The sequence below is a fragment of the Phascolarctos cinereus genome, unplaced genomic scaffold (assembly GCF_003287225.1).
Source record: "Phascolarctos cinereus isolate Bilbo 61053 unplaced genomic scaffold, phaCin_HiC Scaffold_9;HRSCAF=440, whole genome shotgun sequence".
In the NCBI taxonomy this organism is placed as follows: domain Eukaryota; kingdom Metazoa; phylum Chordata; class Mammalia; order Diprotodontia; family Phascolarctidae; genus Phascolarctos; species Phascolarctos cinereus.
Genome location: NW_027556402.1, coordinates 20,479,095 through 20,494,912, shown reverse-complemented (window position 1 = coordinate 20,494,912; position 15,818 = coordinate 20,479,095). Strand labels below are relative to the sequence as shown.

The window sequence follows — 15,818 nt, the reverse complement described above, 5'->3', positions numbered from 1 at the left end:
GACGAGAATTTAGAAAAGTTAGATGCTACAACTAGAAAATTTCTACCTTCGGTAGGAAACAGTAAAATTATTGTAGAAGAAGTATATCTGAGACAGTCTAGACAAATCCCAGCCCGATTAGTGATACAGTAACCTAACAAAAAATGGTTCAAAAATCTACAGACATTTTAGATTTTGGCACCCCCCCCCATTTTTTGCCTTTCTTTGTAACCCCAGCACTTAGCACGGTGCCTGGCACAGAGTAAGTTCTTACTAAATGCTTGTACTGATATATACTGTGATGTATCAACTGTTATATTAAATAGATACTAAATTTCACCTAGAAGTAGCTCATTCTTTTCCAGATACTCACCCATTGAATGGCAGTCTTGCCTGGGTCTGTATACCAGACGTCCCAGTAAAACTAGTGTTGCTTGCTATAGACACATAGGAAGACTGCTGTAGCTAACAAGACAAAAGAAGGAGGTTTCGTCAAACTCACAAAAACTGACAATGAATTCATTAAGAAGAATGTTAAATATTCAAGCGCCCTCCTCATCTCCATGACAGAGGTTTTCCCTCTAGTGATGCAGACTGCAACCCATGCAGGGCAAGTCTCACCCTTCTTGGCCTCGCACCAGCTCCACAATCACCTCAGGCCGGGGAACTGCCCCAACACAAGACGCCAAAGGGACAAAGGCACTGTCTGTCGGTTAGCCAGCCCTCTTTTTCACACGCTTTTTAGAGAAATCCTTTCTTCTGCCTCTCCTGTAGGAAGGCCTATTTATAATATGTCCCAGCCTGCTCACAGCCAACATGTGCCTTTCTTTGCCCTTGGCTGGATATTCATTTGTACTTCGCTACAGACTTCAGTATTACACATTTTGCAGTAACAGAATAACTCCAGAAAAATAATGGTCACAAAAGATAAGTCTTAATGTATCAGGGAGAAATCTGGGGACATTAGAGAAACGTTGCAACATCCAGGGCCCAAGTGACTGTTTATTTGCACTGTCCATCCAAGAAGTGCATAGATACAGGCTCCATATGTTGTCTATTCAATTTTCTGGACAACAGGCATTCTTTATCCACTTGGCTTTTCTTGGGTAGATATAGTTAGGTCAAACTCTTCTTAATGGTGATGGATTTCAACCAGGAAATGGTTAAGTGAAAAACATCACCTCTAGGGAATCTCTTTCCAGCTTGGACACTGTGTTAAATCTCTCCCAGGACGGGTCAAACACCTTTGGTAGACGTGTCTTCCTGTTTTATGCCTTACCTAATATTAATGATTACAGGGTTTAACAAAGCTGTTATTTAATCTTCAATTTCAAATAACTGTAATACGTGCATGGGATGTGATGTCAATGTCTAATTGCTTGAGAGCCCTGAAGGCTGCTTCTGCTGTTCCCAATGAGATGCTTTTTCATAATCAATAAATAATATAGTAGGATCTGGTATTCTCTTTCTCAGTGAATTGTATGATGGTACAGAGGTGCTCTTTTAGGGAATACTGCTTATACCTTCACCAACAATACCCTTGATGAATGTAGAGTACATTAATTAAAATTTCATACAGACTGGAAAACAGGTACAGTTATCCCTTCCACATTGCCAAGGTTAGGGGCGTGGCATTTCCCACCATCTGGAAAATTCATATAAAAATTTTTGGCCCTCCCTTTATACCACAGAAGTATGAATTATTGTGGTATTAAAAGATAAAACATGTTGATATTATGTAATACTATACATATATTTTATGCATTTCTGAGTTTCTAAATGTTTTCTGTGTCTTCTGCAGCTTCGGTAAAACTCCCCCCAAAATTCTCATTTAATTTCTTATACCAACCTATGCCTGATGGGGAAAGTCAAGATGTAGGAGGTATAACTGTATAGAAGCTAGTTCTCTTGATCTACGTGGTGATATTTACCACCTCCCACCTTCCTTCTCTAAAAGATCTTACAAACAGCTCATACTGCTCAATAACGCTGCCCTCGGCTGCTCAATGTGTTCAGTAAGTACATCGAGTGGGTTTTGCTGCTGTTCTTTTGGACAAACACAATTCTTAACCTCTCGCCGTCATTCACAGGCAGTGCTCTGTTCATTTGCATTTCTCTAATCAAGAGTGATTTAGAGCATTTTTTCATATGCCTACAGAGAGCTTTAACTTCTTTATCTGAAAACTGAAATGTTCATATCACTTGACCATTCATCAATTGGGGAATGACTTGTATTCTTATAAATTTGACTCGTTGCTCTATGTATCTGAGAAATGAGGCCTTTATCAGAGACCCTGGCTATAAAAATTGTTTACCAGCTTTTTGATTTCCTTCTAATCTTGGTTGCATTGGCACTCTCCAATGTCCCAAAAAAATAATCGGGTAATTTGAGTCTCATGCTGTTTATGTAAAGTTTAGTTGTTAATTAGCCCCCAAAAATTAAGTTTAATTTTTATTTCTTGCGTGAATAAAAGTCCTTTATAACTAAGGAGCTGATTAAACATTTGCCTTTAAAAACATTCTTTGGGTACGTACTCTAATGAAATGTGCTTCCAGTAAGAAATCAGCTCCTCTTTATCACAGTATAATCAGTTTCTTCTTGTCCCCTAAAGCTATTCAATGCTTGCCAAGTCTAGAATTTCAGTGATTATATCCTCAAAGTATTCATGATGTTTAGATGTGAGGCTTCCATAGTGGCTACAAGTCTTTGGTCTCTCATTCTATAGCCCAATACATATTTTTCAATGTCTTGATCTACGGCAATATTTGCAATGAAATCACCAAATATTTTTTGAAATACTGATTTAGTCCCCAAATGATAAATGGTCAAAGGATGTGAATAGGTAGTTCTCAGATGAAGAAATTAAAGCCATCTATAGTCACATGAAAAAATGCTCTAAATCACTATTGATTAGAGAAATGCAAACCAACAGAGCTCTGAGGTACCACACCACATCTATCAGACTGGCCAAGATGACAAAGCAGGAAAATGATAAATGTTGGAGAAGATTTGGGAAAACTGGAACACTAATGCATTGATGGTGGAGTTGTGAAATGATCCAACCATTTTGGAGAACAATTTGGAACTATCCCCAAAGGGCTATAAAAATGTGCATACCCCAAGGACTTCTGCTTCAGGAAGCCAAGATGGTGGAGTAAAAAGGTAGTCTCTCTCACCCTCCCCTATCAACCTCTGAAAACCCAGAAAATATCACCCTAAGAAAAAAAAAACCCTGGAACAGGTGAACTAGAAGAAACATGGGGAACAGTAGTGCAGCAGTCCAGCAAACAGGTCTCCCAGTGCCTCAGCAAAAACAAGGGAAGCAGCACTACAAAAAGACCCAGGCAGATAAGCACCCTGCAGCATTCATCTGAAAGGAGCTGAAGAAAGCAACCTAGAGTCGTCCTAAAGTCCCAGCCTTGCTGATTCCAACCCAACACCCGGTAAGCTGTCAGAACCCCAGGAAGAAATCCTGAAGCCCAGGTGGTAGAGCAGGGAAACACCAACACCTGGACCTCTCCCAGTGCCTCAGTGAGGGCGGGGGAATCAGTGGAAACCAGCTCAGAAAACCACCAGGTGCCTCAGCACTCTACCACAAAGGAATCTCCCAGTGCATTAGCAGAAACGAGGGAGGCAGCATTGCAAGGGGCCCCAGGCAGATAAACACCCTGCAGCACCCATCTAAAAGGAGCTGAAGAAAGCTAAAGGAAAGGAAAAGCAGGCAACCTAGAATTGCCTGAAAGTTCCAGCCTTGCTGATTCCAGCCCAACACGAGGTAAGCTGCCAGAACCCTACAGCCTCTAATTGCCAACATAAGAGGCCTCAGCACACAAAGTCAGTGACCAAGACCTAGGCTCCCAACACAAGAAGCTTGGGTCAGTGCCCTCTGTTCCCAGCAGGAGAGCTCAATCTCTTTAAAGGCCAGGGAATAAAGAAACCATGAGTAAAAAGAAACGTACCATAGATTCATATTATGAGAAGAGTGAAGATCAAGACAGAAATTCTGAAGAGGACAACATTGTCAACAAACCCACATCTGCAACATCAAAAGGGAATATGAACTGGTCTGAAGCCCAAAAAGCCTTCTTAGAAGAGCTCAAGAAGGATTTTAAAAGTCTAATGAGAGAGGTAGAAGAGTCCTTAAAAAATACAATTGGCCAATTGGAAAAAAAGTACACTGAAGAAAACAAGTCCCTAAAAAACACAATTGGCAAACTGGAAAAAAAGTACACTGAAGAAAACAAATCCCTTAAAAATACAATTGGCCAATTGAAGAAGGAAGTACAAAAACTAACAGAAGAAAACAATCTGTTAAAAACTAGAATTGGACAAATGGAAACTAATGACTCTATGAGAGAGCAAGAATCAGTCAAACAGAAACAAAAAAATGAAAAAATGATGAAAATAAAATACCTCATCAGTAAAACAACCGACCTGGAAAATGATCCAGGAGAGACAATTTAAAAATCATTGGACTACCTGAAAATCATGATGAAAAAAGAGCCTGGACAGTATCTTTCAGGAAATCATAAAGGAAAACTGCCCAGAAGTCCTAGAACCAGAAGGAAAATAACCATAGAAAGAATACACGCTCACCACCTGAAAGAGATCCCAAATTGACAATGCCAAGGAATATAATAGCAAAATTCCAAAATTACCAGATGAAAGAGAAGGTGCTGCAAGCAGCCAGAAAGAAACAATTTAAATATCATGGAACCACAGTCAGGATTACACAGGACCTTGCAGCTTCTACATTAAAAGACGCAGGGCATGGAACATGATATTCCTTAAGGCAAAGGAGCTTGGATTGCAGCCAAGGATCAACTACCCTGCAAAAATGAGCATGATTTTTCAAGGGAGGAGATGGATATTCAATGAAATGGGGACTTCCAAACCTTCCTCATAAAAAGACCAGAGCTCAACAAAAAATTTGATCTTCAAGTACAAGATTCAAGAAAGACATAAAAAGGTAAATGGGACAGAAAGATACAAAATGTTGTTAATAAGGGCGGACTGCTTACATCCCTACAAGGGAAGATGACACTTGCAACTCTTGAGAACTGTATTGTTATTAACCATGTTAAAGGAGTATACATAAAGGGGTGGATATTAGTTGACTTTGATGTAATGATAAAAAAAAATCTAATCAAGTGGGTTAAATGGATCCAAGTAAGTGGATTAGTCTGATCTTAGAAAATGTACTGAGAAAGGAGGAGGCAGACAAGGGTAAATTACATTACAGGAAAAGACAGAAAATCCTATTACAGCAGAGGGAAAGAAGGGAGGGGGGTGAGCATTGTTTGAACCTTACTCTCATCAGATTTGGCTCAAGAAGGGAATAACATAATCAGTTAGGTATGGAAATCTAACTTGCCCTATGGGCAGTAGGAGGGAAAAGGGGAAAGAAAAGGGAGGGAAGAAGTGGTGGGGGCAAAGGGGAAGAGGGGGGAAGGGGATAATAGAAGGGAGGAGAGACTGAAAGAGGCGGTGGTCAAAAGCAAAGTACTGGTGAGGGGGGGAAGGGAGAGAGAAGAAAGAAAAGCATAAACAGGGGGAAAAAGGATGGAGAAAAAGACACAGATAGTAATCATAACTGTGACAGTTGAATCCTATCTTTTTTTTTCTCTTCTTGGTTTTGTTTCCTCTTTCTGATGGTTCCTCCTATTGGTTTTAATTTTTACTTACAACTTCACTAATGTGAAAATATGTTTAATAGGAATGTAAATGTATAGCCTATATCAGATTGTGCACTGTCTTGGGGAGGGTGGTGGGGAGGAAGGGGGAGAAAAATTTTAAACTCAAAAGCACACAGAAGTGATTGTTGATAAATCAAAATAATTTTTTTTAAAAAATGTGCGACCCTTTGACCCAGCAATAGAACTTCTAGGGCTATATCCCAAAGAGATCATACAAATGGGAAAAGGACCCACGTGTACAAAAATATTCATAGCAGCTCTTTTTGTGGTAGCAAAGAATTGGAAACTGAGAGGATGCCCATCAACTGGGTAATGGCTGAATAAGTTGTGGTATATGAATGTAATGGAATACTATTGTGCTATAAAAAATGATTAGGACTTCAGAAAAACTTGGAAAGACTTGTATGGACTGATGCTAAGTGAGGTGAGTGGAACCAGGAGAATGTTGTACAAAATAACAGACATGTTGTGCGATGACTAATGTTGACAGACTTAGCTCTTTTCAGCAATGCAAGGATCTCCAAAAGTCTCATGATGGAAAATGCTATCCACATCCAAAGAAAGAGCTATGGAGTTTGAATGCAGATTGAAGCATACTATTTGCTCTTTTTTTTTCCCCTTCTGTTTTGTTTTGTTTCCTCCTATTGGCTCTAATTCTTCCTTACAACATGGCTAATGTGAAAATATGTGGAATAAGGATGCATATGTATAGCCTATATCAGCTTGTGTGCCATCTTGGGGAGGGAGGTAGGAAGGGAGGAGGAGAAAAACTTAAAACTCAAAGGCATATGGAAGTGATTGTTGAAAACTAAATTCATGATAATAATAATAATAATAAAAGAAATGTTGATTTAGTTTGGAAGGTTTACATGGTTCTGCCCAAAATTTCTCTGTGGTGTTATCCTCCACATGACACGTTGGTTCATAAAACTGTCCTTATTTTTATGGTGGTCTTTTTGCAAATGATTACTATAAGCATTATAAAATGACCAAATGTTCTGTGAAATATTTCTTGCTGCCTTCAGAGACATGAAAACTGTTGACTACTTTATTTCCATAACCCAGGAGAACCTTAAGTCACCTTTGCATTGAGGTGCAATTTTTCTCTGTCTTCTGATCTTACATATGTCAAGAACATTGTCTGATATGACTCGGTTCCTCTGGCAGTGTGTCCACTCAATGGTCACATTTACAGCAACAACCATTAGTTCATGGTTATAAAAGGTGTGATGGCTACGTGATTCTAGCACCCTCTGCTCCCTTTCCTCCTGGTCCAGCCACTGTCACTACAGAAATGGAAGGGGCTGTGAAGAATCAGGAAGAGTGGGGAGTTTTATTCTCATTCACGGGTAACTATGGCCAAAGAATATATTACACCAGTAGCCCGCCTGCTAGTGATAAGCCCCTCCCCTCTTAGGTTGAGTGGTCCTTGGCAAGCAGATAGTCTGCTACTGGGAATATATCTCAAAGACTCTACAGAAAGATGAAACCTAGCAGCACTCACACTCCTGGGGAACATCTCTGAGAAACGGGGTGCATCAATGCTAAGATGAGAGATTGGTGCAAGGCTTTGTTTTCACAATTTCGTACATCAGATAAACTGTGTACAATTAATGAGTGCATATGTACATTCTTTCAGAACGTTAGTGTCAGACAAAAATGAAGATGGGTGTTTTCCCACTACTGCCTCCTCTGCTCATATTCACAGGCCACTGAACACAGCTGGAGGAAATCTGGCAAGACACTAACTGGGTACCTGACAAATTCATGCTGTTCTGCCTCACTGCAGCGAAGCAGTCCTTCCTAACTGATTCTGTATCCTATCCTCACAGAAGCTTTTCCACACCTTCCCTGACCTCCCCAAGCCTTCCATACTTCCCTGCCTCCTCACTCTCTCAGGGGTGAACTTTGCTGGGGGGGACCCACTGATATGAGCTTCCTCTTCGCCATTCTCTTCCTCTCCAAAGTCCCTCACGTCATCTCCCACTCTTCCTTTCCCGGTCTCTGACAAAGAGCTGGCGCTTCTCCTTGTCAAGGACAAACCCTCTTCATGTGACCTTGATCCCATCTCTTCTCTTCTCCAGGAGATCCTCAACTCATTCCCCAAGTCCCTCTCCAGTCTTCAATCTGTCCCCATTTCTTCCCCAGAGCTTTCAAACATGTCCAAGGCTTCCCCATCCTTAAAAACCCTTCACTAAACCACACCATCCCTTCCAAAGGCATTTCCCCTCCTCTCCAAAAAAGCTGTCTACATGCATTATTTCTGATGGTCTTTTCTCAGCCCTCCTCCGTCTTGGCCTCCTTGGTGACCCTCTCCTCCTGGGTAACCTTTCTCCTGCTCCTTCTGCATCTCCTTTGTTGGCTCATCATCCATATTACATCCCCTAGCTGTGGACGGTCCTCCAGATTCTGTCAGAGGCTGTCTCTTCTCCCTCTACATTCTCTCTGGGTAACTCCATCAGCTCTCATGGGTTTACTATCTTTTTTAAAGGGATGTGCACTCAAAGTGTTTAAAAGTAAACTCATTGTCTTTTCCACTATATCTTTCCTTCCACCAAACTTCCCAACCCTAATCTTCCAGTGACTTGGGTCTGTTACCTTGGCATTATCCTGGACTCCTTTCTCTCCCTCATCCTACTTACCCAATCAGTTGCCAAAATCTTGCTGTTTCTATCTCTATCTCTTTGATGACATTTTTCCTGTGTGATTCTCTGTTGGTAATATGGAGAAGTCTACTCCTGCCCATCATATGCCTTTCCACTGTCCTCTGGGTGACTTATAACTTTACTGGTGTTGAGATTTTGCTCCAAATCTTATTTGTGTCTAAAATGAGGTACTGCAGGTTTCTTTCTTAGAATCAAAATCACCCTTTTTAAGCCTAGCAAGTTTTTTAATGCAGAGCCCTCAGGTATTCATCACTCAACCTATTACTTGACTCATTACCATATTCACACTCATCATCCTGAGTTCTAAAGTCTTCTGGAACAAACTGGAATGTACCCTTGATGGCCTCATACTGACTTAGAAAACAACAAATTAACAAATTCTCTTTTATTACTTTCTTTTACCTTATTTCCAGAGTACTCTAAAATTCTATAAATTTCCTTCCTTAATATTAACAACAATTAATTTTTATTTATTTTGTTAAACATTTCCCAATTGCATTTTAATCTGGTTTAGCTGCACATGACTTTGATACTTCTGATCTCGGGCTGTGTTTAGAAATTCCTTTATTCATTATTAAACTGTGACCTCTTCCTCATTAATTAATCAGTTAGTTCTGAGAAGCCACCCCAGTTTATTAAATGTTATTTGACAATATCTTTTTTTCTATCCTCTCATAGTCTGTGTCCAGCCACGAAAGGAGAATATTTTCTTTACAGAGATAGGTAAAACTCAATGACTTGGCAAAAAAAATTAAAACCCAATCTCTTTACAAGTAGCTGTCAAAATTCTCCACCTCCTAATGGGTCCCCCACAGATTAAAGTTAAAACTCAAAACTCTAACTCCATAGGGAAGGGCAGTTAAGTGGAAATTTCAAAGCCTCTTAAAGATATAGTAACAGTATATATAATTTTGTGTAGAAAAGTTAAGAAAATTAATAAGTGTGTGTTTAACTTGTAGAAATGTCTATTATAAGCTGGGTAATTAGTAGCTAAAATTGTCTTTGGGGAAAAAAACGAAGAAAAAAGATGACAAAATCAAACTAAGAGTCCCCTTAACAATAATGTCCCTTGTGCCTAGTAAATAAGGCATATGCTTCAAATTGTTTCTATCAGTCAGTCCACAAGCATTTATTAGGGCTTGCTACGTAGCAAGCAAGCAGAGATAAAAGATTAGTTCTTCTGCTAATAAAGGATGTGCATTTTAAAAATAGCTGTCTGTTTTTGTTGGATGGTAGTTTTTGTCCATGAAACACCGTAGCTTCATTACAGCCCTGAGCTCATGAAAAGGATTCATCAGCTCAGAAAGCATGTACATAAATACACACAACTGGTAGGTTTTATGACGTTCTGGTTGTAAAATATCTCCAGAGTTCCTGTCACGAACATCATCTACATCTTAGTTTTTATCCGGGAATCATAAGATAGGAAATGATTAGCACCTTATTTAGCTAACAGGAATGCAAAGATTATGCTATACATTTGATGGACTGTGGATTTGCCTCTAGACAGTACATGTAACTCAGCAGGGGAAACTACATTTTCCCGTCAAATTCTCCTTTATTACTTTCTTTTACTTTATTTCTAGAGTGCTCTAAAATTCTATAAATTTCCTTCCTTAATATTAATAATAATTAAGCACACAAACTTAAATTTTTATAATGCCTCACTGTTTTCAAAATGCATCCACATACTCTAGACTTCTATTTGACTCTGGACTACGTGTGTGAAGTTTTAGTCAGTGGAACTGCATTTCCTGTGTAAGTGCTTGGTGGTCAAGGCCCAGTAGCTACTACAATCCTTGTCTTACAGGAATCACAGAGGCTCCGAGCTGACAAAGGGCCGGGCTCACACGAGTCCCAGGGCACCTGCCTCCCAGCCCCATTGGTTAAAGTATCACGTTATGCCACCATGGAGGTCAGCGCTGCTGGACGCTTCCTCCTCTGCCCTGCTGTCTATTGAACCTTCTTGGATGTCCTCGTTACAACTTTGAGTTAATTATACTTTTATTAATTATATCCAGGAGTTTCCTAGACCAATGAAATTGTAGATCCCATCCCTGTCCCCATCTCAAAAGTGAAAGTTTGGTTGACTTTATTGTTTCAAGTTAAGATAAGTAAGACATGTTTGATGGTGGCTTCCAAAAGCTGACTTCCAAGGAATAAAACACTGATACCCTCTGAAAGACTAGTCAATGGATCAGTTACTTATTAAGCACCCTACTGTCCACCTCATTTTCAAGATAAACAAGAGTTTTTTAAAAAAAGAAAAATCAATAAGTATTTATTAAGCACTTGCTATGTGCCAAAATCTATACTAGGTGCTGGACTTATAAGTACAAAGACTGAGATAATTCCTGCCAGCAATGTTCAAATTTGGGGACGAGCACATGTAAAAGTAGGTCCAGCATAAATATAAAGTGAATATATAGAAATGTAGACAAGGTGGATAATTACAAGAGAATCCAGGAGGGAGGCCACTAGCAAGAAGGGCTTCATGCAGAAGAAGAGAGGGACTCGGTAAGATCTAGGTAAAGAGTGAGGGCATTCCAGGCATGGGGATGGCCGGTGCAAAGGCCCAGAGGTGGGAGGTGGAGGCTGTGAAGGGCTCTGACAGCCACACAGGGGAGTTTGCACATGATTCAAGAGGCAAAAGGAAGCTGCTGAGGTTGGCCGCATCAGGTCAGATCTCTGCTTGATAAGCATTGCTTAGGCAGCAGTGTGTGGGATGAGCTGCCCCAACCTAGGTGAGCAGTAATGGGGAGGGCTGGAACTCCGGCGGTAGCTGTGTGCGGAGGGAAGGTGCCGGATGGGAAAGATGGGTGATGCAAAGGAAGATCAGGTCAGTCATGTAGTGAGAGGAGGGATGACTGGTGGGCAGCCCACATGTTCTACTGGCACTCATGTCATGTCAAGACATCGACCTCGAACACATGGGCTCTCCCGACATTTGTGGGTTGAAATGGGCAAGAACTGCAGGAGGAGAGGATGGGGGTAAGTTTTCCATTTGTAGCGTCAGAGGGAATAGCCTCCCTGCTATGATCGCAGATCCGTCCAAGGACTAAAATGGCTACGTCTCTTCCACGTACCTGAGTGACATACTGGGCTGGAAGGACGGCATAGCCCACATTGCCCGTCCCAGGGGCTGGCGCGAGAACAGTCCCCGGGGGGAGGTTAGTGAGGTTTGGCTGAATCTGAGGCAGTGGTGTGGCTGGCATGATAAGCCGTTGTTGGGGCTGGCTAGTGGTAACTATCTGTGAACTTGTACTGATTGGTTTGGGAACAACCTGAAAAGAAGAAAAAAGCACAGTCAGTCTAATGAGTTTTTTAAAAGTACTCTTCAAGTCAACAAGAATTTGGGGGGCAGTTACTGATCATCCTGTCAAGATATAAAGTTAGAAGTAAACGCTGAAGTCAATTATCCTAACGACCTCATTCTGCATATGAGGAAACTGAGGCACACAGGTAAAATAATTTGCCCAGGGTCAGAAGGTATTATGTACCAAAGCCATTCATGCTTTTTGTTGTTGTTGTTGGGCAATGGGGGTTAAGTGACTTGCTCAGGGTCACATAGCTCGTAAGTGTTATGTGTCTGAGGTCACATTTGAACTCAGGTCCTCCTGAATCCAGGGCTGGTGCTCTATCTACTGCACCACCTAGCTGCCCCTCTAAACTAGCACTTAGAGATGCAGGTATAACACTATAGCAACATTCTAGGTGAAACACAAAAAAAATCACATAATTCACACCTGTTTGACAGTTTGTGCTGGAACAATTGGAACTGACATCCGAACAGGGGCTGCGTTGACCACTACCGGTTTTGCTGCTGAAAAGAAAAATACAGAACAGGAGTTATTTCTTTTTCTATAAAACGCTGCCAAAGTCCTTACGAACGTCACCAAAAAGGATTTTCCCGCAGTGAGCTGGTAATTCTGCTCAAATAGTTATTTCCATCATTTAAAGAGAATATTCCTAAAGATCACTTAGGAACATTCTATTGACTTGAAGTTATCATAAAAGGTCTGAGAACTCTTTTTGTGCCGTCATGCTTTAAGTCAACGATCTATTCTGCGGCAGGCACATGAACTTCAGACCTTTCTAAATTCACGTGGGAGAATGCCTCTTGTTATTGTTGTTCAGTCATAGCTGACTCTGTACAGCCCCATGTGGGGTTTTCTTGGCAGAGATACTGGAGCAGTTTGCCATTGCCTTCTCAGGTTCATCTTACAGATGAGGAAACTGAGGCAAAAAGGGTTGAGTGACTTGCCCAGGGTCACACAGGCGGTAGGTATCTGAGGCCAGATTTGAACTCAGGGAGATGAATCTTTCTGACTCCAAGGCCGGCGCTCTATCAACTACACAATCTACTGGCCCAATTTCAAATGGGCTAAATTAAATATATCTATACTATTTTATCCTACCTGTCCAAAGAATATGTTTTAATCCTTCCTGCTTATTCCCTTATCAGTTTTCACAGACAAAAGGGCACTGCTTTCTTTTCTCCATAAAGACTCAATGCTAGGGGCAGCTAGGTGGTGCAGTGGATAGAGCTCCGGCCTTGGAGTCAGGAGGACCTGAGTTCAAATCTGTCCTCAGACACATAACAGTCACTAGCTGTGTGACCCTGGGCAAGTCACTTAACCCCAATTGCCTCACCCAAAAGCAAAAAAAAAAAAAAGACTCAGTGCTAACCACTGTGCTTCCACAGTGCACTGAGGCATGATTTACTCCCAAACCATGGTCTCCAGATAGAGCCCAGTTACTATTCACTTAGTCTTTAGGCTCTACATTTTTTACAGCTAGAGTTCTCCTTTTCTTCTCTTCTTCAAGTCTGCAGAAGACCGTGTGCAAACAAAGGTCTGTGAGCACTCCTCTGGGCTGTTCGGATGCCGGAGTTGGCTGTCAGGGCAGCAACCACCCTGGATGATGTCCATGTAGATACAGATGCTCATGTACTAGCAGAATAAAATGCAGAGGCCCAAGGTTCTTCTAGGCCTCAGCCACGCCCTCAAAGGAGGTCACAGACTTAGGAAACTGCACTAACGAGAATTAGGTGCACTGTGAAGCCCCCCAAAACGTGGGCCTTTTGGGTGCTTACATCATCATTCTCAATGGGCATCTGCACTGCGGCTCACAAAGGCTGAGCACACTGTACCTACACAAAAGCTCTCTGAGGTCGGCAAGACTGGTCTCCTTATTGACATTTCACTGAACCTCGGAGAGATGTCACCAAACCGTCGAGTGTTGGAAGAGGAATCAAGCCCAGCCCCCTCCCGACTCCCTGCATTTCTCCACCCAGGCCACCCTGACATTTACGTCCCATAGTCATAAGAGGCAGCCTCATGGAGCCGTGATGTAAAGAAAACAGGGAGACAGGAACGAGGAATCGGCTAAGTATTGGCATTTGGCTACGAGACAGAAGAGTTCGTGACGATGTCACGGGCGTAGAATGGTAACATGAGTAAGTGGTGGTGCCAAAGGCACTGAGAAGCACTGGAGGTGCTGGATTTGTAATTAGGAGAGACAAGGACATGAAGCCCACTTCTAACTATTACGAGCTGTGTGACCATGGGCAAGTCAAGCAATCTGAGTCTCGAGTTTCTCATCAGTAAAAAAGGTAAAATGGTTTCATCTGAGGATCAAATGAAATAATGGACACAGAAATGCTTTTCTAAACTTAAAGCACTACATAAAGTATCACTATAGTTTTTATTAAATGGTGATGTCAGAATGAAGAACAGGTCCTGGACAAAGACATCGGGCTTATTTTTGGAAATGCTGAATGTGGACTGCCAGCTACCCTGGAGTTAACAACATGAAGGGACAGTGGAGACAGAGAGTTGTGAATTATTTGTCAAAGGTAGTAGGTGAAGAGAAGAGAGAAAGAGTAAAAAAGGGAAGAGCAGAACTCCTCTGTAACAGCCGCATTAAGAGGCTGGATGGGATCAGCCAGGATGGAGGAACAGGAGCCAGCAGCGCAGCCTACACTTCATTAAACCTAAAAAAAGAACCACACGCAGGACCGATGGGGAAATCTGATGGCGACCCACTGGGATGGACAATACACAAACCCTGAAGAGAAAGGAAAGAGGTCTGGCCGCACCACATCTCCAACTACACTATGAAGCAGTCATCATCAAAACAGCTTGGCACTGGTCAAGAAAGAAAGGCTGATCAGTGGAAAAGACCAGGCACACAACCTAGAGAAGCAAACGAACACAGCAGCCTCAGGCTCTGATACACCCAAAGATCTCATCTACTGAGGCAAGAACTATTTTGAAAAAAAAAAAACAACCCCAAAACCCGTGCTTATCAGGGTACCTTGTTGTAAAGACTTTTTTCCTCCTTCTAATTTTCATTGTATTGGTTTTGTGTGATGCCCAAGACACAAAACTGGAAAGTGAGAAAGCACACTAGCAGAAACTAGGTCTGGAACAACATCTCACCAAAATACACTCCAAAAGGGTGACATAAAGGCTGAAATCATAAATGGATGAGAAGATTAAGGGAAAAATCGCCTTTTGGATCTATAGATAAGGGACTGGTGCTGGTCCCCATCACCTCGCATCTGGACTACTACAACAGCTACTTGTGGACCTGACTGTCCTGAGTCTCTCCCCACTCCGATTTAGTTTTCAAAATGATCTTCCCAAAGCACATTCCTGACTATGTCATCTCCTTATTCAATAAACTCCAATGGCTCCCTATCACCTCCAGGGTCAAAAAAAAGTCTTCTCTTTGGCATTCAAAGCCCCTCCTACCCTTCCAGTCTTCTACCCAACCACTCCCCACCACATACTCTTCAATCCAGTGACAATGGACTCCTGGCTGTTCCTCAAACAAGATACTCCATTCTCCCAACTCCACGTATTTTCACTAGCTGACCCTTTCTTCCCCATGCCTGGAATACTTCCCCCTCCTCATCTCTACCTCCTGGTTTTCTCCAAGTCCCAACTAAAATCTCTCCTGCAAGAAGCCTTTCCAGGCCTCCTTAATGACAATGCCATTCCTCTGAGATTATTTCTTGCTTGTACAAACTTGCTCATGTGCTGTGTCTCCCAAGAGACTAGGAGCTGCATGTGGGCAGGGAGCTATTTTTGCTTTCATGTACAAACAATTAATAGTTGTTGACCTGATTTCAAGAAACCACATTTTTCTGATCTTCCTGACTTACGAACTTGGAGTTATTCTTGACTTCTAGTCTCCCCCCACCTTGCCATATATTCAATCAGTTACCAAATCGTGCACATCTCTCCTATATATTCCACTCTCACCACTCACCCAGCCACCCCTTAGATCAGGCCCATATCATCTCTTGTTACACTATTACAATGACCTCCTAATTGTTTCCCTGCCTCAAGAATTTCCCCCATCTAATTTATTCTCCCTACAGCTGCCAAAGTGAATTCCCTTAACTGTAGATCTGACCATGTTATTCTCCCACCCAAATTCTGGCGGCTCCCTCTCGTCTCTAGAACA

General features: G+C 41.8%; 1 protein-coding gene and 1 long non-coding RNA gene across 4 annotated transcripts in view; one reads left to right on the top strand and one right to left on the bottom strand.

The window, feature by feature from the left end:
* The window catches only part of LIN54 (lin-54 DREAM MuvB core complex component), an 85,549-nt gene that overhangs the window by 13,533 nt on the left and 56,198 nt on the right, over window positions 1–15,818 (bottom strand). For 2 of the 3 annotated variants that reach the window (XM_020988422.2, XM_020988424.2), the window contains exons 6-8: window positions 12,089–12,165; window positions 11,429–11,626; window positions 353–444 (exon numbers count right to left, since the gene is read on the bottom strand). In XM_020988422.2, the coding sequence (XP_020844081.1) occupies window positions 353–444; window positions 11,429–11,626; window positions 12,089–12,165 (367 nt within the window). The remainder of the gene's footprint in view (window positions 1–352; window positions 445–11,428; window positions 11,627–12,088; window positions 12,166–15,818) is intronic. The other variant, XM_020988423.2, reaches the window with a different exon arrangement.
* The window catches only part of LOC110209656 (uncharacterized), a 53,070-nt gene that overhangs the window by 35,495 nt on the left and 1,757 nt on the right, over window positions 1–15,818 (top strand). The gene's annotated exons all lie outside the window — the stretch shown is intronic.